The sequence below is a fragment of the Molossus molossus genome, unplaced genomic scaffold (genome assembly GCF_014108415.1).
Source record: "Molossus molossus isolate mMolMol1 unplaced genomic scaffold, mMolMol1.p scaffold_m16_p_13, whole genome shotgun sequence".
Taxonomy (NCBI): domain Eukaryota; kingdom Metazoa; phylum Chordata; class Mammalia; order Chiroptera; family Molossidae; genus Molossus; species Molossus molossus.
The window spans coordinates 74,051,268-74,073,482 of NW_023425348.1; the positions used below are offsets into that span (position 1 = coordinate 74,051,268).

The 22,215-nt window shown below is 44.7% G+C and overlaps 1 protein-coding gene across 1 annotated transcript; it reads left to right on the forward strand.

Annotated features, from left to right (window-relative positions):
* Positions 1–271: 271 nt before the first annotated feature.
* Positions 272–2,463, forward strand: FJX1 (four-jointed box kinase 1). The gene has a single exon (XM_036259212.1). The coding sequence runs from the start codon at positions 272–274 to the stop codon at positions 1,544–1,546; it is 1,275 nt and encodes a 424-aa protein (XP_036115105.1). The 3' UTR covers positions 1,547–2,463.
* Positions 2,464–22,215: the final 19,752 nt, after the last annotated feature.

The window sequence follows — 22,215 nt, forward strand, 5'->3', positions numbered from 1 at the left end:
GGAGGGGGGTCCCCCCTCGCTCCCACGTGGTCCGGACGCCTGTGAATCGCGCCCGCCGGAGGGTCTCACAGCGAAATACAAAAGCAGCTGGGAAGCGGCGGCGAAGCGAGTTCCCAGCGACCGGTGGAGCTCCGCACCGCCTCACGGCAGCGATGGGACTGAGGCACCCGGAGCCCCGGAGCCAACAAGCCGCCGGGCCCGCCTCGCCGCCGGGACCCGGGCACCCGGGCTCGGCTTGAAGAGGCGGCAGCACCGGCGCGGCCGGAGGAGCATGGGCAGGAGGATGCGGGGCGCCACCGCCGCCGCTGGGCTCTGGCTGCTGGTGCTGGGCTCGCTGCTGGCGCTGTGGGGCGGGCTCCTGCCGCCGCAGACGGAGCTGCCAGCCTCGCGGCCGCCCTTAGACCGAATCCCTCGCTTCCCTCAGCCCCCGCTCCTGGCGCGGGACTCCGGCGGCGCCTCCCTGAAAACTTTACGGGCGCTGCTCACCTTGGCGGCCGGCGCAGACGGTCCGCCCCGGCAGCCCCGGGGCGAGCGCAGGCGGCACGTGCCAGCCCGGCGGCCCTGGCCGGAGGAGCTCGCCGTGGTGCACGGGGGCATCTTCTGGAGCCGCGGCCTGGAAGAGCAGGTGCCTCCGGGCTTCTCGGAGGCCCAGGCGGCGGCATGGCTGGAGGTGGCGCGCGGTGCCCGGGTAGTTGCCCTGGAGCGCGGGGGCTGCGGACGCAGCTCCAACCGGCTGGCGCGCTTCGCCGACGGCACCCGCGCCTGCGTGCGCTACGGTATCAACCCCGAGCAGATACAGGGCGAGGCCCTGTCCTACTACCTGGCGTGTCTGCTGGGCCTCCAGCGCCACGTGCCACCGCTGGCACTAGCCCGGGTGGAGGCTCGGGGCGCGCAGTGGGCGCAGGTGCAGGAGGAGCTTCGTGCGGCGCACTGGGCGGAGGGCAGCGTGGTTAGCCTGACAAGCTGGCTGCCCAACCTCACGGACGTGGTGGTGCCCGCGCCCTGGCGCTCCGAGGACGGCCATCTGCGGCCCCTACGTGCCGCCGGGGGCGAGCTTGCCAACCGCAGCCTGGCAGAGCTGGTGGACCTGGTGCAATGGACCGACCTGATCCTTTTCGACTACCTGACGGCCAACTTCGACCGGCTTGTCAGCAACCTTTTCAGCCTGCAGTGGGACCCGCGCGTCATGCAGCGCGCCACGAGCAACCTGCACCGCGGCCCCGGCGGGGCGCTGGTCTTTCTGGACAACGAGGCGGGCTTGGTGCACGGCTACCGGGTGGCGGGCATGTGGGACAAGTATAATGAGCCACTGCTGCAATCAGTGTGTGTGTTCCGAGAGCGGACAGCGAGACGCGTGCTGGAGCTGCACCGCGGCCGGGACGCTGCCGCCCGGCTGCTGCGCCTCTACCAGCACCATGAGCCTCGCTTCCCGGAGCTGGCGGAGCTCGCCGACCCCCACGCTCAGCTACTACAGCGCCGCCTCGACTTCCTAGCCAAGCACATTTTGCACTGTAAAGCCAAGTACGGACGCCGATCTGGGACTTAGCATCACCCTGAGGAAGAGAGACCCCTGGCTGAGGAATGGATGATGGGGGAAGGGCTGTCGCCTCTGCCACCGCCTGGGACCAGCCGGCCAACGCCCAGCCAGTGGCTTGAGCAGGAGGCGGCTAAAAACTTCAGTTTCGCCTCCCTGCCCCTTTCTCCCAGTTTCAGGCTCTTTCCTTTGAAAGTTTTGGGGGAACTCCTTGAGGTGAGAAGCGTAACATTCCCTCCACCCAGCCTATAAAAGGATTCTTACTTGTGCCGGCGGGGAGTTAGGATGGGAAGAAACTGGCTGCGGGCGTTTGGCCCCCCGGTGGCTGTCTCTTTGGGAGACGCATCCTATTCCTTGCCCTCCTCCCTTTCTTTCCCAAAAAGGAAAACTTCTTTCTGAGCCTTTGAGCTAATTCTGCAGTTTCCTACCAAACGCAGCGCTGGCGGCCCTGAGAGGGCTGTGACATTGGCTGGTGGAGCCCCCTTCCTGTGTTCTCCCTTTGTTCCAGCTGGTGATGTGAGATCACGGTGAAGAGCTGGGGAACGGATCCGGATAGGACAAAGAGATCAGGACCCCCAGAACCTGGGGAGTCCTGCAGACCCTGACTGTGTATCTGACTTGTTCTTTACCGCTTGTCATTTTGGCCTTGAAGGCTACAGATGTGGGACTGGCTATGTGCACTGAATCACATAATGAATTTCTCCCCCTTCCCCCAATCGACCAAATTTTTGACAATGATGATGTTCACCAGAAGAAAAAAAAATCAGTTTCATGCACTTTACTTTGTTTTTATTTTAATTTTGTATTAAGAAAAAACTTTTTTATTTGACAAAATTTGCCTACTATGTATATATGTGCATAAAGTGTGGTATAAATATACTAAACAAACTTATATTTCAATAAAAGGGAGTTTAAAATTTAGAATTTAATTCCTGTGGTTTTAACTATCAGATATTGGATGCCCTGCCTGGTTTTAGAATGAGCTTTAGGATTTCTCCCTTGTGGGTGTGCTTTTAAAACAAAGGACACATATATGCCCCCGTTGTGACTGTGGAATTTATAGAATTGAATAAAGACAAGAACAGATTCCCTGTTCTGCTCACTCAAACGAACCCTAGTGCTGGAAATTTCAGAGTTCAGCATAGACTGTGGGTAAAGATGGAGAGAGAGAGGAAAGTAAAGTATTCTATTTCCTGGCAAATAAAACTTTGATATAAAGGGATTTCACTGTAATATATTCCTATATTAATCATGCGGCAACTATGATAGAACCAGATGTGCAGACTAAAATATGACAAATGTCCCTTTTTTAAACTTAACTACAGTGGTCACATGTTGTACATTATTTTCAGCATTGTAACTACCATGCATCACAATGTGTACAAATAATAAGCCGAACACGTTGCAAACAGGTAGAAAAAGTCATAAATTAATGCTTCTCTTTAGTTTCCTGGCATAAATTCCATTGCATCCAGGAGATCATAATCTCCAACATCTGGACTCATCATCCAGCTCTGTTAAGAGATTGTACTGTGTTTATTTTTCCAGGTAATAATTGCAAGGTCCCCTCAGAGCAGCCATTGTGAGGCCATGACAGTGTGCAGTACTTTGTATTTGACATTCAGACTCTACTTCTTGGGGGCTTCAAATTGAGAAAGTATTTTTGGATTGTCTAAAACTTCTTTTGACCTATGGAGAAGGGGAAAGGTGGTTTTTTACTTTACAACCCATTGGTGTTTTATCTTGGCATTTTATTTGGTGTCTGGGTCCCAGTGATCTTGCCTATTATCTTCTTTCTATGTAATGACCTTTAACTCAAAGCAACTTTTGTTTACTTTAGCTTTTTTTTATTTGACTAGCATTTATAAACCTAGAGTTTTATAGACTCCTGAAGATATTAAATCTCTGTGGGTTCCCTTCTCACTCTGCATTACAACACAGCGTGTAATTTAACTACTAGTTAATGCTATCCTTATGTGTTCAGTGCCTTATGCGAAAGCAAATCTTACCTCGCCTGAAAAAAATAGATTTCAGCCAACTTCTTCATAATACCACCATAATAACAAATACATCATTTTTCAATACAATGTTAGTGTGAGCCCTCTGGTAATTGCCTCTCAAAAAGAAACACTTTCCATTTCTGATAATTAATAACTCTGTGAGATTTGCTGCCTAAGTCAACAAAGGCCACTCCAAGAAAAAGATAACGATTCAGCAACCTGCGTTTTTACCTGACATGTTCATTGAGGGAAACGATGAGCAGAGATAGGTAGAAGTTTCACAGATTGTGCAGGAAATACACCCTGACTCCCATGTAATTTCGTCACTGGTGAGTTCTGGGCCAACAGCATTCTCTACATTCCTCCTAAACGTTAGTTCCAGGCCCAGACCTGACCATGGTTAACCCAGAGCAAGAAACTAAGCATACTTTAAATAACTTCTTAGATTCTGTAGTGAACTATATCTGCCTGTTTGAGAAATAAGTTTAATTACATGGTGGAGTTGTTAAGGGAACCAAGACTTAATTACAGAGAACAGGTTTTAACTGTTGCTTACTCTTCGTGGATAATCGGTAGGCTGTGGAAAGATCAATTAAAATTTTGCTGTGGTCAGTGAAAGCTGCCAGGGCCAAATCACTTTTCAGGTGAAGGAAAGAAAAAAACAACTTCCAGTCTGCAGCATGATGTGGAAAGAGTAATGAGTTCTGCAGACTGGCTATATTCTGAATTCTGTCCCTCACCTGTTTACTTTCAGCAAGTCATTGAACTCAGTTCCTTGATCTATGAAATGGAGATTCAATCAGAGTATTGTGGGATTTAAATGTTAACATATAAAACATAAGGCACCTCATAAGTTTTTTTTTTAATTCACTTCCTATTTATCTTTAACAACAACAACAAAACTCTTGCCCTTCTTACACTTCTGTAAACTACTAATTCTCATCATCAAAACCAAAGCTAGCAAGTTTCCAAGTCAGGTTCAGGTTTTGAAGCTTGGTTATAAACTAATTCAACAAATTATGGAGGATCCATCTCCTAGTACCATGCAAAGCCCTGGATTATAACGCCAAGGGTGCAGATTTGACCTCTACAGGGACTTGAGTGAGTTGTTTTAGGATTTAAGCAGGCTCCCTACACCAAGGGAGATATACTACGAATATATGAGGAGATTTTTTTCAGTGCATAGCTCCTTGCAAATTCATCACCACTTCTGAAGAGCATCAAAAAGTGACGAATCTTTGCAAGAAGAACAATTCTCCCAATTCCTTCTGCCAAGAGAAAGTAGGCAGTTGACCTTTTCTCCCTGGATTTGACTGTTGATTAATTCACATTGTCAATGACATAGTGTAAAGTCTATTAAGGGTACTCACCCTCCTGAATCAGGAAGAAAAACAAATTATTCTAACACGTCTCAACACTTCTCAACCTGCCTACGACAGCAGCTAGCAGAGCCCTGATTATGTGGATTCTGTGATACTCTCAGAACAGTGCCTGGCACATAGCAAATGCAATATAAGTGTTCATTTACTGGTGGGTAGATAATGTTCTCCTCTAAGTCAAAACCAGAGACACCTGGAGCCCCAGGCAGGATCCTCTTTCATAACCCTGCTGTATCTCTGCAGTCACGGAAGACTTTCTACATGCTTCGATTTGGGCTGAGGAAGATCAGCCCCAGTGCCTGAATCTGGCAGGTATTACCTAAAGCCCACAGTTAGCAGCTGGTTGTCTCCTTCCTGAGAATGCTCTCAATATGAGTCGTCACATGCACCCCTTGTGTCCACAGGGAGGCTGTGATTCTATTTCTCATATATCTCTTCAGCTCCAAGGAGCAATGAGCTGTGGAATTTTGCATCTTCTGAGCTACGCAACAGTCAGTCATGGATGATCCAAGCCTGGGCACTCATTATTTGTCCCCCCACACATCTGCCCCATCCCATAGAGCTGCTGATCCCGTATGGTATAAGTTCTGAAGGAGTACTAGAGAAGGCAAGTCGGGAGTCCGGATGACCCAGAAACACAGGAATTGTTCCAAAAGGGACAATGTAAACTGCCAAGGTGGTATGGAAAGTGCAGGTCAGAGCTGACACTCAGCTGCAAGCATACTTTGATTGTTAGAGGATATTGAGAGTCAAGAGACCTGGGCTACTTCTGCCTCGTGTGACTTGGGAAAGTCATTCCCCTTCTCTGGCTCTAGGTGTCTTACCTGGAACAGGAGGTGTTTGATTTGATTGGTAACTTTCCAGTTTTGTTTGCTTGTTTGGTTTTTACCAGAACTCACAGTAAGTCACAGACTTGACATTGTGACCTGGCATACACACACACACACACACACTCATACAACTGAAATCAAAGTTTCACAAAGCAGTAGATGCCACACATTTACAATAATCAATTCAATTTTATTCTCTTCCTCCTCTTCCTCTACTTTCCAGTGCTAGTTGTGACACTCTAAACTGATTTCAATCCCCCAGTGTGACACAGTCCACCCTGTGCAAATCACTAGGTTAGATGATCAGTAAGCGCCTTTCCAGATCTAAGATTCTAGAGAAATGCCACTTGCAATCCGTGTACCACCTACTCCCATTTAGTCCCCAAAGGGAATCCAGATTTTAATTGTATACTCTTTCAAAACAAAAGACTGGCCCTGGCCAGTTTGGCTCAGCGGTTAGAGCGTCGGCCTGTGGTCCGGAGAGACCCGGGTTCGGTTCCCGCTAAGGGCACGTACTTCGGTTGCAGTTTGTCCCCGGCCCTGGTTGGTCGTGCGGGTGGCAGCCACTCGATGTGTCCCTTCACGTCGATGTTTCTCTCTCTCTCCCTTCCTCTCTCTCCCTCCCACTCTATCTGTACAAAAAATGGAAAAATATCCTCGGGTGAGGATACAAAAATAAAAAAAAAAAAAATAACAAAAGACTGAAGTGGTTTTACAAAATCTAATTGGGAAAAGTGCTCAAAATCTTATATAGGGTCTTTTTATAAAAACCTTTACAATCGCCTAAATGTGAGACATAATTTCGTCTGTTCTGACCACGAGGGAGCTAATAGTGCTATTGTGGGGCTTTGGAGGGAAAAATAAATCCTTTGAATCTCTGCCTCAACATGGCCCAAGGACAACTCAAGAGGACAGTTCCTTTTCTGTGTAGTCACCAAGATCAGATGTAAGAGTCTTAATTTTTTTTTTTTTTTTATGTGATTGTTTTACCAATTTCCCCTTCTGTGTCCTGCTGTGGGGGAAACTGCATTAATAAACTACGTCTCCATGCTGCCTCGCTGGAAGTTTTTTCTCTGCGGGACTCCACCAAATATAGTTAAAGGAATGCTCGTTTTATTTATCTTTTCAAATTTCTTTCCATTTTGGATATGTCTTCTTGACACTTTTGAAATTTTTCTCTTAGGGGCAACTTTATTTTCTTTTTAGGAGAATCGCAAACTAACTATTCGTCAAGTAACAACAGAATAAAACTCTTTTTTCCCCCTTTCTTTGGTGCCATATGGTATCTTTTATAGTTTTAACGGCTATTTCATACCCTATCCAGAAAAATTAAATAGTTTATGTATAGAACTGGCATTTTTCCAGTATCAGCTCACAGATTTTACTTTGCTGAGAAATTGCGGGTTAATAATAGAGAAGTGTCCCTTTTAATTTGATGATCCTGCATCATGCATTTGTCTCTGCTTGTTTGTACATACATATATATATTAAAGCTCTTTAAAAGTCTTTGTCCTCATCCTACAAATGGCCTGGAAAAGCAAGGTGAGTGGGAAAGACCACATACATGATCTTTTTCTCTTGTTAATTGTGATAAAATACACATGCCATAAAATTTGCCATTTTAACCACTTTAAAGTGTACAATTCAGTAATGTTATCCTATGAACGTTGTGCCACCATGCCACTATTTCCAAAACTTGTTTATTATCATAAACAAAAGTTTCTATCATTAAGCAATAACTCCCCAATCCTCCCTTCCCCCAGCCTCTGGTAACTTCTAATCTACTTTCTGTCTGGATGAATTTGCCTATTCTACATATTTAATATAACTGGAATCATGCAATATTTGTCCTTTCATACATTGGTTTTTTTCCCTTACACAGCCATGACCTTGGTCCTGAAGGCAATGTAACAGACGGTAAGCAGTGTCATTTGGGAAATGGCAAAACTGAATTTGAGTGTGATTCCCACCATGTAATAGCCCTGGATTTTCAGACCAGTTGATGTACTCCTCATTTTCCTCACCTGGGAAAGCAATGGGAGGACTAGGTGTTCTCTAGAATACCTTCCAATTCTAGAACAAATGCCATGGTTTTAAGTACAGCAATCCTGCAAATGAATCTCAACCCTAACTTCCAGTTTCTTTTCTCTACCCGAAAATTCAGTACATAGTAGGTGCCTCCTAAAAAGTGCCAGGTCACGTGCTAGGCTCTGTGGATTCAGTGGCCAGCCAGACAGGTAAAGTGCCTGCCTTCATGGAACTTAGAGTCTAATAAAGAAGATGGAGAATTTTAGGTTCGCAGCAAAATTGGGCAGAAGGTACAGAGATTTCGCACATTCTCCCTGCCCCCACAGATGCACAGTCTCCCCATGATCAACATTCCCACCAGAATGGCTCATTTCGTACAATCAACTCACATTAACAGATCAGCATCACCCACAGTTCGTATTTACATTAAGGGTCGTTCCTGGTGTTGTACATTCTATGGGTCTGGGAAACGTATAATGAAATGCATCTACCAATAGAGGATACAGGATAGTTTCACTGTCCTGGAAATCCTCTGTGTGCCACCTATTCGCCCCTCCCTCCTCCTTACCCCTGGCAACCACTCATCATTTTATTGTCTCCATAGTTTTGCCTTTTCCAGAATGTTATATGGTTGGAATCACATAGTATATAGCCTTTAAGAGTGACTTCTTTCACTTAGCATTATCCATTTAAGGTTCTTCCATGTCTTTTCATGGCTTGATAACACTTTCTTTTTAGTGCTGGATAACATTTCATTGTCTGAGTATACTACAGCTTATTCATTCACCTACTGAAGAACATCTTGGTGGCTTCCAAGTTCTGACAATTATAAATACAGCTGCTATAAACATTTGTGTGCAGGTTTTTGCATGGACATAACTTTTCATCTCCCTTGGATAAATACCAAGGAGTGCTTAGTTTTGCAAGAAACTGCTAAACTGTCTCTCAAAGCCATATTTGGTTCTTCTTCAAACCTTCCAGCCATTTTTAAATATTTTCTTCTTATGTTTTCAAGATGTATTCATTTTTTTTTTAAGTGTACATCTGATTACTCTAGTATCTGAAGTTCTGGGGTGGTCTAATGCTGCTGGTGTGTGTCTCCTGACTTTTATATATATGGGATTGCCCAGTAAAATACAGGACACTCACTTAACTTTAAATTTTAGGTAAATGATGAGTAATTTTTCATATAAGAAGTATGTAATAGTTGAGATATGCTTATATTAAAAAGTATTTGTAGCTTATCTGAAATTCAGTCACCTTGGTGTCTTGTTTTGTTTTCCTAAATTTGGCAACCCGACTTACCAGAGCTTTGTCTTTTGTCATTTTGGATTATAAACTCATGTTCATCCAGGCATCCGCGAGACTCCCATTGTGTTTGGGTTGAAGGTTTATCCTTCCCAACAGATCGTTTCCCTGTGTCAGGCCCCCCATGGTTAAAGCCAAAACTGGTTCACTTTTATATTAATTATTTTTCCAGGAAGTTGAGGTCCTAGCAGGTAGTGTAAATTTAAATACTAAACATATATGATGAGTCTGGCTGGTGTGGCTCAGTGGTGGAATGTTGACCCATGCACCAAGAGGTTGCTGGTTCCATTCCCTGTCAGGGCACATGCCGGGGTTGTGGGCCTGATCCCCAGTCGGGGGTGTGCAGGAGGCGGCCAATCAATGTTCTCTCTCATCGATGTTTCTCTCTCTCTCTCCCTCTCCCTTCCTCTCTCTCTAAAATCAATATAGGAAAAAAAAATTTTAAACATATATGATGATAGGAATCTTCCTAGAGACTTTTTTTTCCCCAACCAGAGTTCAGGCTAAGACAAGTAATTTCCTCTCACATCTCCCTTTGCTAGAAGGATACAGTTTTCCTTTTGAGGTCCTTCCTTTATTTTCAGGGACAACACATTTGGCTTGAAAATATCTAACTTCCCCCCAACATTTTCTGAATACAAAGATATCTCCCCCTCCCCCTCCCCCTCTCCCTCCCCCTCTCCCTCTCCCTCTGTCTCTCTCTCTCTCTCTCTCTCTCTCACACACACACACACACACACACACACACACACATCAGAGCAGCCCTAGTTTCAGTTCACACCTATCACTCTGATTTTGATTCTCCTTTTGTTTTGGACCCATGGGGATGTTCCTTACATTTTTATGAGCTCGGCTATGCATTTAAAAGATGTTTGTTATATTGTATAAAACATTTATAGATGGTTTATAGAGGGAAGGTTTTTAGGTCATTTGCCTTATTGCTAGAAGCCAAGTCCACCTGAGCTCTTTCTACACCTGCTATGAAATCCTGCTTGCAATAAGCTGGCCTCATTTGAGGAGCTAGAGGCCCTATTCAGAGAGATTTCCCCATAGTGGAAACATTTACTTTAATAGGATTTGACCTGAAATAATTCATGAAACAAGTGAGCCAGGAGTCAAGAACAAATTTTGTTCTGTTTGCCACTAGCAAGTTTGAGATATAAACCAGGAAAATGATTAAAAGGAAAGAAGAAAGGAAAGTATCAGAAGAAAGAGAAAAGGGGAATGAGGAGGGATTGTTAAAAAGAATCACTAGAGTGGCCAGGGGTCAGCCTGTGCTTCTGGAACATCTAGCCCGCAGACTGACCTTCAATCATCATCAGAGCCAGCAAAAGTGATGCCACATTGCAGGCAAAAGAGCTAGTGCTTCTGCGGGTTACATTTAGGATTAAAGAAAGGTCAAGTTACTTGAGGGAAAATTACTTTCCATGTGCTGCCAGCTCCCTGTCTCCACAACAGCTCTCAAATATGCCAAGTTCAACCAGCACCCCTTAATCGTTGGCACCTTGACACTGATGACCAGACTCTGCCAATCTCATGAAGAAAACAGAGCCTTTGCCATCACATGTGAATCTCAACCTTGCATTTCTAGGGGCAGCACATTTGGCTTCGTCATTCAGTGAGTTCATCTCTAGTGACCTATTAGCAACATCAAAAATGCTAATGAAGGAAGAGGTTAAGCATCTTTGACTTCTCAAGACTTCAAACTAATAAAAGATGTCCAAAAAACATTGCTACGTGACTCCCTTCTCTTCCATCTGTTTGTAATTGAGACCTATCCAAAGTCTCCCTATAATATAATAGGCATTTAATTATATATAATGTAATACAGCATTTCTAACCCGATGCCACATACAGTATGTATCTTTGATGCTATGATCCTGGGTGCATGACTCATACCACACAAATTATTGTAATGCTTCTACATTTAGCAACTCAGAAGTTGGTGCTCCACGTGAAATCCCAGTTGGGTTATTTTCATGTGATTACTCAAGGCCCAGATTATGTGCAGTCTATATCAGTCCAGTTATGTTGGCTATTAGACTGCTAGAATACTTCCAGCTGGATTGATGAATGCCTACTGCCCTGAGTCCTCAGAGTGTCTCTCCAACTTTTTCAAGTAGCCCAGCCCTTCTCCTGAGCAGCCCCCTACACACTTCCATGATCCATCTACTAACAGGTTAATGCCTCCACTATCAGGAAGCCTCTTGGACCAGTGCCCTGGCACTAAGGCCAGTAGTAAGTCCTGACTGCTCCTTATATAATTTGAATAGCATCCCATGAGAGCAAGGTATAATGGTACAAATTCCTGAAAATAATGAAGTTTTCATCCCAAGCCCTGTCTTTGGTTCCCCTGCTTTATTCAAAGCCTTCATGAATCTGGCAAGTGGGCACTGAGCATCTTTTCATTCTATATATGTTTTCTGGCTGCTTGGTTTGGCTCAGGCACTGTGTTAGATGGTGGGCAAATGTCAGTTAACTAGGCCTCTGATTTTCTGGAGTGTAGAGTCTGGTAGAGGAGACAGCAAACAAAAATAATTACTGTAATAAATTGGATGACAGGAAAATACATGGACTGATGGAAGTGTTAATAGGGGAGGGATATGGTATTTAAACAGAGACCAGAGTGATGAGAAGAAGTCAGCCAGCATAGAAGGGAAAAGTGGAGAGCATTTCAATCAGTGGGAATTGCATGTGTGAGGCCCTGAGAGAAGGAGCTTACTGTTCAAAAATGAAAGAAGGCCAGTGTTATTGGAGAGTGTGGCCCCAGAAGGAGAACTGCAGGATTCAAGTCTGCAAAGGTAAGCAGGCACCTGTTAAGTGCCTTGCACAGAGGACAGGAGATGGATAACACAATCCCTGCCCTGTAGGGAGACACTGTAGCATAGTGGTAAAGGCCTAGATTCTAGAGCAAGGCTCTCTGAGTTCCAACTCTGGCTCCTCCATTTTTTTGGCTCTGTGACCTAGGGCACTATTTAAGCTCTCTGACCTTTAATTTCCTCATGGGAAAATGGGGATAATAATAAGACCTACCTTTTATGAGTTAACACATATAAAACATTTAGAAAAATGCCTAGCACATATTAAGGAAACAGGAAATGTTAGGACAAAATAAAGATGTGATGGCACAGACAGAGAAGTGGGTTCTTTTCTACCCCTTTCCACTCAAAACAAAGGTGGCTGTAAAATAAAATATTCTGAGTTTAACAATCCCACTCGAAGACACCCACTGTTGGCTGTGTTATTGTCACATACTAAAATAGTTCACAAGAAGCTTTCTTGTTGACCCCCTTCCCATAACCCATTCTATCAAAAGCAGATTCCCTATGTCTTTGGTGGTTCATTATTGATCTTTCCTGAACCAATCTCTTAGCATATTTCGCAAAAGAAAAGCCACAGTGGCCTGCTGATAAAGGGAGATCATCCAGACAGTGTCAAAGAAACGAGGCCATCATCTACAGAGCTGTTAAGAAAAATGAGCTAGAGAAGATAAAAAACACCTTTCTAAATCGATCACAATGAGGAACAGAAGGAAAAGGAAATTCAAACTAGAAAAGGCACACCAAGGCCCAGCAGTACTTCTGACAGGTTTACAAAAGACTTTCCCAAATGCTTAGTTGGCACCTGTACAAATGTATGGAGGCCTGGGAGGAAACAAATTGACCTAGGATGCCATCCCAAAATTATAGATCCCTGGGGCTTCTGTGAAGCTGTCATCAAAGCCATCGTCTCATTCATCACCCTGGGCAAGAACAGGAGAAATTGGAGGTGAAAAGGGCCGATTAAGTTCTTAAGACTTTCCCCCAGAGGATGCCACAGAGATCATTCTGTGAAGTGCACTCTCATGAACTCCATCAACTTTGGGATTATTCAAGCTAAAGGCAGGCATCACTTCCTTTGAAGGTATTCTTTTCTGCAGTCTGGTGGGCCTTGGGTTTTTTCCGCTGATCTATGCTGCCACCACATTCCGTGAAAGACCATGAATGTGAAGTTCAGTTGGCATGACTACCCGTTTGCAGAAAGGGACCACAAAACATTTCTCACCAGGAGGACTAAGAAGGCAGAGTGAACATTTGTCATGGTTGTGGCCATCCAGTCCCATTTCTTCAAGGGCATGTGGTTTACTTTGGGAAATTATGTCACTGTGGGTAATTTTGTTGAGTCTTAATCTAAATACCTGCATACAGCCCTGGCCGGTTTGGTTCAGCGGTTAGAGCGTCGGCCTGCGGTCCTGAGAGACCGGGGTTCGGTTGCCGCTAAAGGCATGTACCTTGGTTGCAGTTTGTCCCCGGCCCTGGTTGGTTGTGCGGGTGGCAGCCACTCGATGTGTTCCTTTCACATCGATGTTTCTCTCTCTCTCTCTGTTCCTCTCTCTCCCTCCCACTCTACCTGAACAAAAAATGGGAAAATGTCCTCGGGTGAGGATAAAAAAAATAATAATAATAAATAAATAAATACCTGCATACAGCCAAAAGGTGGGCAAGTGATCTAAACTCAGTCAATGGATTTCTTGCTCCTAAGACATTGAGTCTTAATCAAGAAATAAAAAAAGATTGAAGCCCATTTGTTTCAGCTGGTGAGATAGTCAAGTGGTTCCTGCTACCAGAACTGTCCGCAGCTACCCAGGATCTGTCTGTTCCAAACCACCTACTTCAAACTTCCTTACAAGCCTGTCAGTGTACCATTTTCTACCATTAAATCCCCCCCCCCTTTTTTTTTATGTTTGCTAGTTTGTTTCTGTTTCTTACAATTAAATATCCCTGTCTAAAGAAAATATTCAAAAAGTAGGAGGTGTAGAAATGATGTCTGGAAAGATTGCCTCTGACAATAGATACTTCACCTAATGCATTGGCACAGGAATAGATAGAGGTAAAGACTACAGAGTCAGGGGATAAAGAGTGTCTGCCTCTTCCCATCAAACTTCATTGGTAGTGGCCTTCAACCTGACTGGCACTCCTGTTTCCACCTGTACCTGGGACCGTAGAAAGCCATGCCTAGTTGCACCATGGGTTCTCTTGAATGCAGCAGTGTGTTGGTAAATGTTTAATTGGGTTTATGGAGGAAGAGGAGAGAAAAGATGATTTATAATGTTTGCCAATTTCCACAGTGTAAATACTTCCAATTTCAAGCTACCAATGTGTTGTCACTGAATGCAGACTCTGGAAGAGATATGCACCATCAGCTATCCTAAGCCAGTGTGAGCCAGTTTCACGTCTACCCTTCTAACTATAGCAGCTTCACAGGAAAGCTGGAAAGCTTCTGGGTAACAATAATGGCTAGCATTTATTAAACACTTCACCTCGTGTGGGGTACCATTCTAGGTACTTCACATGCAATCATCTTATTTAATTGTGACATCTGAGGCAGGTACAATTCTTATTCCTATTTTACAGATCAGGAAACTCCAATACAAAGAGAATTAAAAATTTGTTCAAAATCATAAGGCTTGGAAGTTGAGGTGCCATGATTTCATCCCTGGTCATTGACTCCAGAGGCTGCTTACTTTGCTGACAGAAAGAATGCCCTCTAGAGTGTGGGAGGTGGCATCAACTGAAACATCCCCACAGAAATGGCAATGACAATGTCCCCAGATAAATTCAACATGGATTTTTAAGGTTTTGAGTCCAAATTTTATTATTTTGTATGTCCATTCTGATTACTTATGTCCCATCTACCATCAAAAGGATGAAAAGTAACTTGAAATAATACCTAACAATTACTGAGTACCTACACCAAACCTCTTACTTGACCTACATTTTATCTCATCTCCACAGCAATCCTTTAGAGATAGGAGTTATTCCACCCATTTTGCAGATAAGGAAACTAAGGCTTATTAAAAGTTGATCTATGAAAGCCCATATAGCTAATAAGTTACCAAAGCAAGGTAGAACTTTTAAAATCCTTTTCATTTCATTGCTGAGGAAACAGGCACATAGAGGTTAAGTACTTGCTCATGTGACATAATTAGTCTTGATGCAAACCCCAGTCATCTGTTGCCATCGTCCATGATAGTCCGTGACTCCTTCCTCTAAGCAGACCCCCTGGTGATACAGATAGAACTGATTTCCCTAGAAACCCCTGGCTGGGTGACTTAGGAAGGAGACTGCAAGTGCCTATTGAAAGGACAACTGCAATTCCACTACTCAGAGGGCTCCCTCCTAACCATTGACTCATGATCCACTAACCTCCCGCCATTTGCTCATGATCCACTAAGTCAACCCTCTTCTCTCTGAAAAGCTCACCTGTCTGCTAAGATCAGCAACAGGTTAAAAGCAACATCCAATAAATGAATTTGATTTCTGAATAGTAGTGACTTCTAATCTTCTGCCGCTTCCCCATGGGGACTGGGCTGGATGATAGGGCGCATCACCAGCGAGCAGGATTCTCCTTGTGTGTGATGCTGGAGCTGGCTTTTGGGGTATGTACACAGCCCAAACTGACTGTCTTGACAGGTGTAATATGGATGAGGTGCTTCCATGATTGGTGATAATGAGACCTTTCAGTGTCTGTCAGTTAACGGAACAATTGAAATCAGCAAGTGACTTGACAGCTTCTCATCTAACTTACTGCTCAGAGGCAGAGCTGCTGAAATACCACATGCTTTGAGGAAATCACTGATGCTGGTTCAGGAAGGGTTAATAGGCCCCAATGTGCCTGCCTTCGCTCTTCCAGCAGAGAGAGGAGGGGGTGGGGTGGGGGTGGGATATGTGTCACAGTCAGACACATATCTATGGCAAAATAGTGGAGAAACAGTTTGAAACCATATTGTTCCCTGTTCTGGTTTGCATGCTAATATCTTTGGGATTACTTTCCCCTTCTCTGGCAATCTGTTACCTGGAACTGGGGTGGAAAGGCAGGCAACAGAGAACCTAAATAACTGAGTAGCATGCTTTTGATTTTATGGAGCAGCCTTGTAGCTCCTTGAAGTACTTTGGGGACTGATGGTGAGGAAGTCCTGCAGGAACACCTGAGAATCTCCCAGGTATGTCATATATATATGACATCCAGCCTCAAAAATGTAAACATAGAATTACCTTATGATCTAACAATCCCACCTCTGGTATATACCTAAAGGAATTGAAAGCAGGGATTTGTACATCCATGTTCACAATAGCCAAAAGGAGGAAGCAACCCAAATGTCTATTGACAGATGAATGCATAAGCCAAATGTGGTGTAAACATACAGTGGAATAGTATTCAACCTTAGAAAGAAAGGAGATCCTGTCACATGCTGTAACATGGATGAACCTTGAAGACATTATGCTCGGTGAAAGAAGCCCAACATAAAAAGACAAGTATTGTCTGATCCCACTTATATTAGTCAAATTCATAGACAAAGAAAGTAAAATGGTAATTGCCAGGGGGTGGACAGAGAAGGAAAAGGGAAGCTATTGTTTAATGTGTACAGAGTTTCAGTTTAGAAAAATAAGAAAGTTCTGGAAATGGATGATGGTGACGGTTGTACAACATTGTGAGTGCACTTAATGCCACTGACATGGTTAAAATGGTAAGTTACATGTTATGTATATTTCATCATTAATTTTTTAAAAGAAGACAATCAGTACAGTGTACGTAGTCAGAATACTTCCAAAGCGTGAGCCAAAGGAGAGGACTTGGTATGCATTGCCATAATCTGTAAAGAGTGCTGCAAATGTTAGCTAAATGTGCACACTGGCCTTCCCTTACCTAGTCTTCAGGGAGGTATCAGCAGCTTCTTTAGACAGAGGAGGAAATCAAAGTTCAGAGAAGTAAACTAAGCTGCCCAGGCTCTGCAAAGACAGAGGGAGTATTTGAACCTTGATGTGTCGTTCATCAAAGGCAGCACAATTTCCATACTCCAAAATGCCTGAAAGAAGTATCCCTATTTCAGGATGTTCATATGCCAGACAGTCACATGAAACTGAATTCACCTGTTCTCTGAAACATGTGAGACCCACACTCAGAGATACTTTAGAATTCATCAAGAGGAGAATTCAATTTAATTCATAGAACTAAAATGTATAGATGTTCTGATAATAGCTATGTGGAGAGAGACCCGGATAATTTCCCCAATAAAGATGCAACTATCTGTCATGTATGGCTGTGGTTGGCTTTTAGAAACAGAATCACAGGATTCAAAGCATTCCACTGTAATCAAGAGAGCCACACCTGAACTGCAATGGTAATAACCACACACCACTGGTTATTTTTCTAAACCCAGTTGGAATAACTTATCCCTGACCAGGCCTCTCTCTTGGTTTAAAATGGTAATGGTGTGTCGTTCTCACTGTTCTCGGGGATATATGTTTTTCCCAGGTATTGATCCCCACCCCCATATTCAGATTAGGATATACATTATAATTTGTCTACACTAGCAGAATATAGCACAGAGTTTAAGATCATGGGCTCTAGGTCCTACTGCCGGGGCACAAATCCTGCCTCGTCCACTTACTAGTTATGTGACCTTGGGCAAGTTACTTCACTTCTCTGTGTCTCAGTTTCTTCCTATGTCATACGAGATTATAAATAGTACATACTTCCTTTGATTACTGTGAGATTTAATTTCTTTGAATACATGGATGCATCTCTTTTCCCAGATTCCAGTGATATAGAAAAGGTCTAAGATCATTTCTCTTTGGAAGTGCACCCATTACTATTTCAGGGGAGGGAGAGGCAGGGACGGGGAGGTGAAGAAAGGTGGCTTTGAACCAAGGATCGGCATCATACATTCTCTTCTGGTACCAATTACTGTGATAAATTGAAGGTGACAAGTTACTTTATGACATAAATGCAAATCAGTGTTCCCTTCACTGTTATTTTCCAATGCCCTGGCAATTTAATGGTCCCCATAAGTTTGCTTCACTCGCAGCAAGTATCGGTATGTTCGCAGTCAGCCAGAGAATTTATTTTTAGGTGGGGAGTGCAATGAACTGAGCCCACTGGCTGACTTAGAAAAATGATCACGCTCCCATCCACAAATTATTCCCAAAGTAGGCATTTGAACCTTTGTTGGTGAAATAACACAACACATCAAGATTTGTCGAAAGGGCTCCTATCCACCTGCCAGACTTGACTCTAAATATTAAGCTTTCACATATTTCTGGATAGGTGTTTGTTTATGTGTGTTTGTTAGAAAAACAAAAACCTGCCCCAAAATGTAACATTGTCTGCAAGTGACAAGGAGCTGAGAACTGCTTGTCCTAAACCACATGCCATGGCGAGAAGAGAGCCTTCCTGCGTGCTGAGCCAGGGAAGTTTCCGTATCCCTGCAACTCTGATGCCGGGGGTGACTTCAGCATGAAAGGAGAGAACCCAGTATTTGTTGGCTTTTCACCATTGAAGTGGATTTCTTGTCCTGCCAGTTCCACCAGCTATTGTCACTTCTCTAAAAAGAAGAAAGATAGTCAGCAGCATTGTCACTCTAAACAAGACGGCAGCTCCCGCCCGCCGCTCTCCGCACGTTGGCCTTAGCAGACGGTGGACGCTGTTAAACACATTGCCTAAAGAATTTAACATACAACTTCCGAGAGACCGCCCCTAATTGTTAAAAGTGCTTTTGTTGTTGCTGTTATTTTGTTTTGTTTTTTATCCTCACCGGAGGGCATTTTTCCATTTTTTGTTCAGATAGACTGGGAGGGAGAGAGAGGGAGAGAGAGAGAGAAACATCGATGTGAAAGGGACACATCGAGTGGCTGCCACCCTCATGACCATCCAGGGCTGGGGACAAACTGCAACCGAGGTACGCGCCCTTAGCAGGAACCGAACCCAGGTGTCTCTGGACCGCAGGCAGAAGCTCTAACCGCTGAGCCAAACTGGCCAGGGCAAAAAAAAATTTTTTTAAAAGAAGTCATAATAAGGAAACTCGTGCACACAATGAAATGTGACACCCCCCCCCCCCCATGTCACCATCTCTCTGCTGAGGAGCTCCTGGCTGCATTTATTCATGTATTTATTAACCAAACATTTAATGAGCATCTACTACCCTGTTCCTACCTGTACGGTTGAACATTCGTAATATAGGTGGGGGCATTTTTTGTTTTGTTTTGTTTTTTTAGTGTTTCTGCTTCATCCCAAGAATTACTCTTTGTGTGCATGAGTGTGCGTGTGTGTTCTGAGATGGCAATCAGTTTACAAGGATAGGGAAGACTGAAAGAAACAGGCAGTGAGAGACGGTTTTTATGTGTGACACAGAGCAAGGAGTCTATCAACACCTTTCCTTAAGTGCATTGCATTAGGCATTCTGTCTGACAAGTTGCCACTTGCAGACACAGTCTTACCCTCCCCCACTCTCCAACCTGAAACCTGACATTGCTTCCATCCAGTGTTTAGTTTCCCATTGTTTGAAATAAAATGGTATGTAAAGCATGCGTTGCCATGGATGCAAAACCCAACCCTGCATATAGAGGTTTCTGAAGCCCTTAACTTTGGATCTGCCCAGGTAGCAAGAGACTGAAGAAGGCAGAGGAAGAGCTGAGCCTCCCCAAAGAAACTTCCAGTGGCACGCTCTCCACTTGCAGGCGTGCCTTAGTGTATTGGCCAGCACCACACTCTTTCTTCTGCCTGGAGAGAATGTGCCTGCTCCGTTTATGCCTCGTCTGCTGTCAAGAAAGTCATTTTATTCTTCATGAAATGCTTCCGGAGGTTCAAGTGCTTACCTGGAAGCTTCTCTGAAAAAGTTCTGAGCAGCCCTGGTCAGTTTGGCTCAGCGGTTAGAGCATCAGCCTGTGGTCCAGAGAGACCTGGGTTCGCTTCCTGTTAAGGGCGCGTACCTCAGTTGCAGTTTGTCCCCGGCCCTGGTTGGTTGCGCAGGTGGCAGCCACTCGATGTGTCCCTTTCACGTCGATGTTTCTCTCTCTTTCTCTCTTCCTCTCCCTCCCACTCTATCTGAACACAAAAAAAAAAAAAAATGGAAAAATGTCTTTGGGTGAGGATTAAAAAAAAAAAGTTCTGAGTAGTGATTTCTGAGAGATGAAGCCAAGGAAACTTAATTTGCCCACAGCACTTGAGGTTGGGCCATCTCTACTGAAGCCATAGGCATACAGTTCCACTCCTAAGCATGTACCCAATAGAAATGCATGCATGTCCTCACGAAAGGTACACACCAGAATGTTGATGGCAGCACTATTCCCAATAGCCCCAAACTGGAAATTGCCCAGATGCCCAGCGTTCCAATGGAATGCCAGTGCAATGGAATACTAAACAGCACTGAGCATGAAGGAACCATAACTACACACAGCACGGATGAATCTCAGAAGTGATGTTACGGAGAGAAGCCAGACTCCAAAGAGGACGTAGTGTGTGATTCTATCTACACACAACTTCAAAGTCTGCAAAACTAATCTGTGGGTCTAGCAGTCAGGCTGGTGACTGCCTGTAGGGATGAAAGAAGGAAACTTGACTGGCAGCGGATACAAGGAGGAGTTCTGCAGGAGGGGGGTGGGGGGGCTACCAACATTCCGTTTTTTGACTAAATGGTGGTTTTGTCTATTTTTTGTGTTTATGTCATATATTTCACAAAAAATAAAATATTGAAGAGAAACACCTTAAGGGTGGCCTTGAGCCAAGCAAGGGCAATTAATTCTTGGCTCTGTTCGAATCTGCAGTCTCCTCAGGGTCACATCAGGGAAGCGTGAACAGTAAATCAAGGCGGTCAGTGCAGGGCCGAGCAAGACAAGCCTTTCCACTCGCACCCGAAGAGGCGCCTCAGTGCTGACGAGGGTCAGGCAGTAGCACTGCCTCGGTTTCCCTAAGGTGCACAGACTTTTGGAAGATAAGCATTCACAACGGCCAGTGGTTAACTTTTTTCTTAAATCATTTAAGAAATCAATTATGTGAGGCCCTTCCCCCCTCCACACACACACACACACACACACACACACAGATTTTTATGTCTTTCCAATGGGGATGTGCCTAACTGTTGATGATAAGAAAGCAATGTGTCAGTGAAATTGGCAGCACTTTTCTTGTTTTTAGTGGCACATAAAACGACAGCGTGCCTCAGCTTTGATCCAGCACAGTCCAGCTCTGGCGCAGTGATGTTTCACGTATGCTCGCGGCTTCACAGAGGAGAAGCCAGGCACTGGGCCTTGCAGACCCCCTTCCCTGCACGGTTTCAGGTTCACTGGGATGGCAGGAGAAGAGAAGACATTTTTCTTCTGAGCAAGTTGCAGGTCGGCTGTGGCTTCCGGGCGGACCTTTGAGAATCCCCTGCTCGGAGGCAGCCAGACCCGGCAGTCAGGGGCTGTGTAGGGGAGGAGAAAGTTTTCCTCGACCCACTTAGGGTCCCTGGCTGGGTCTAAAAATTAAACTGGCAAAGACAGATTCCCAGGGGAAGGGCACACATGTCATTGACTCTGCACACGTGCACAGGAGCCTTCCACGAGAATGAAGGTTCGAAGAAGTGAGCAGAGAGGGAAGTGTTTACACCTTCGGACAAAGACACAACACATTCGTGAAGAATTGACAGACAGGGGTTTGGGCTAAGGGTGGCACATGGGGCTAGGAATAGAAGGATAAGGGTGAATTTAACAAGGTTTGTTCATACAGGTTTCTCGGCCCCCAACTCCCCATCTCTGGTCGTAAGCATGTCTTCCTTCCTCCGGGTGCAGGGAGGGTGCCTATCACAGGGGAGAAGTGTGTGGCAGGGGGAGGCCAGGTGATCTTTCTGCTTTGCCGTTTCCTCAAATTCCTTCCTCTGAGATATTCAGTAGGCAAGGTGACATATTTGAAGGGTAGTGAGTCCTGAACCCCATCAGCTGCTTCTCTGACTTCTGCGCCACCATACCGGACTCTCCCTTCAGCTCAGTTTTGCAAAACTGTGATTTCCTGTATTATATATAACCCTTCAGCCTTGGAATACATTGATGGACCTTTGTTTTCCTGACTGGGTAGAAAAATATAACATCGCACACATACAGGATTCTACCGTTCTGGGCTTTATGTCACCTCTGGGCATCACTGGAGGAGTTAGCTTCAACAACATGGCTGGAAGACCTCCCTGATCCCACCTCCGGTTCTTTCTATGACTTCCCCTAACAGATCATCCCTCACTCTCTGAGCTCCAGCCAAGCTGGACCATTTTGGCTTTTGGTTCCTTGACACGCCTCCCTCTCTTGCTGACTCTGAGACTTCACATTGCTCTTCCCCTTACCTGGGAG

Coding starts and splice junctions, on each gene's coding strand:
- FJX1 (XM_036259212.1), top strand. CDS start 272: ATGGGCAGGAGGATGCGGGGCGCCACCGCCGCCGCTGGGCTCTGGCTG.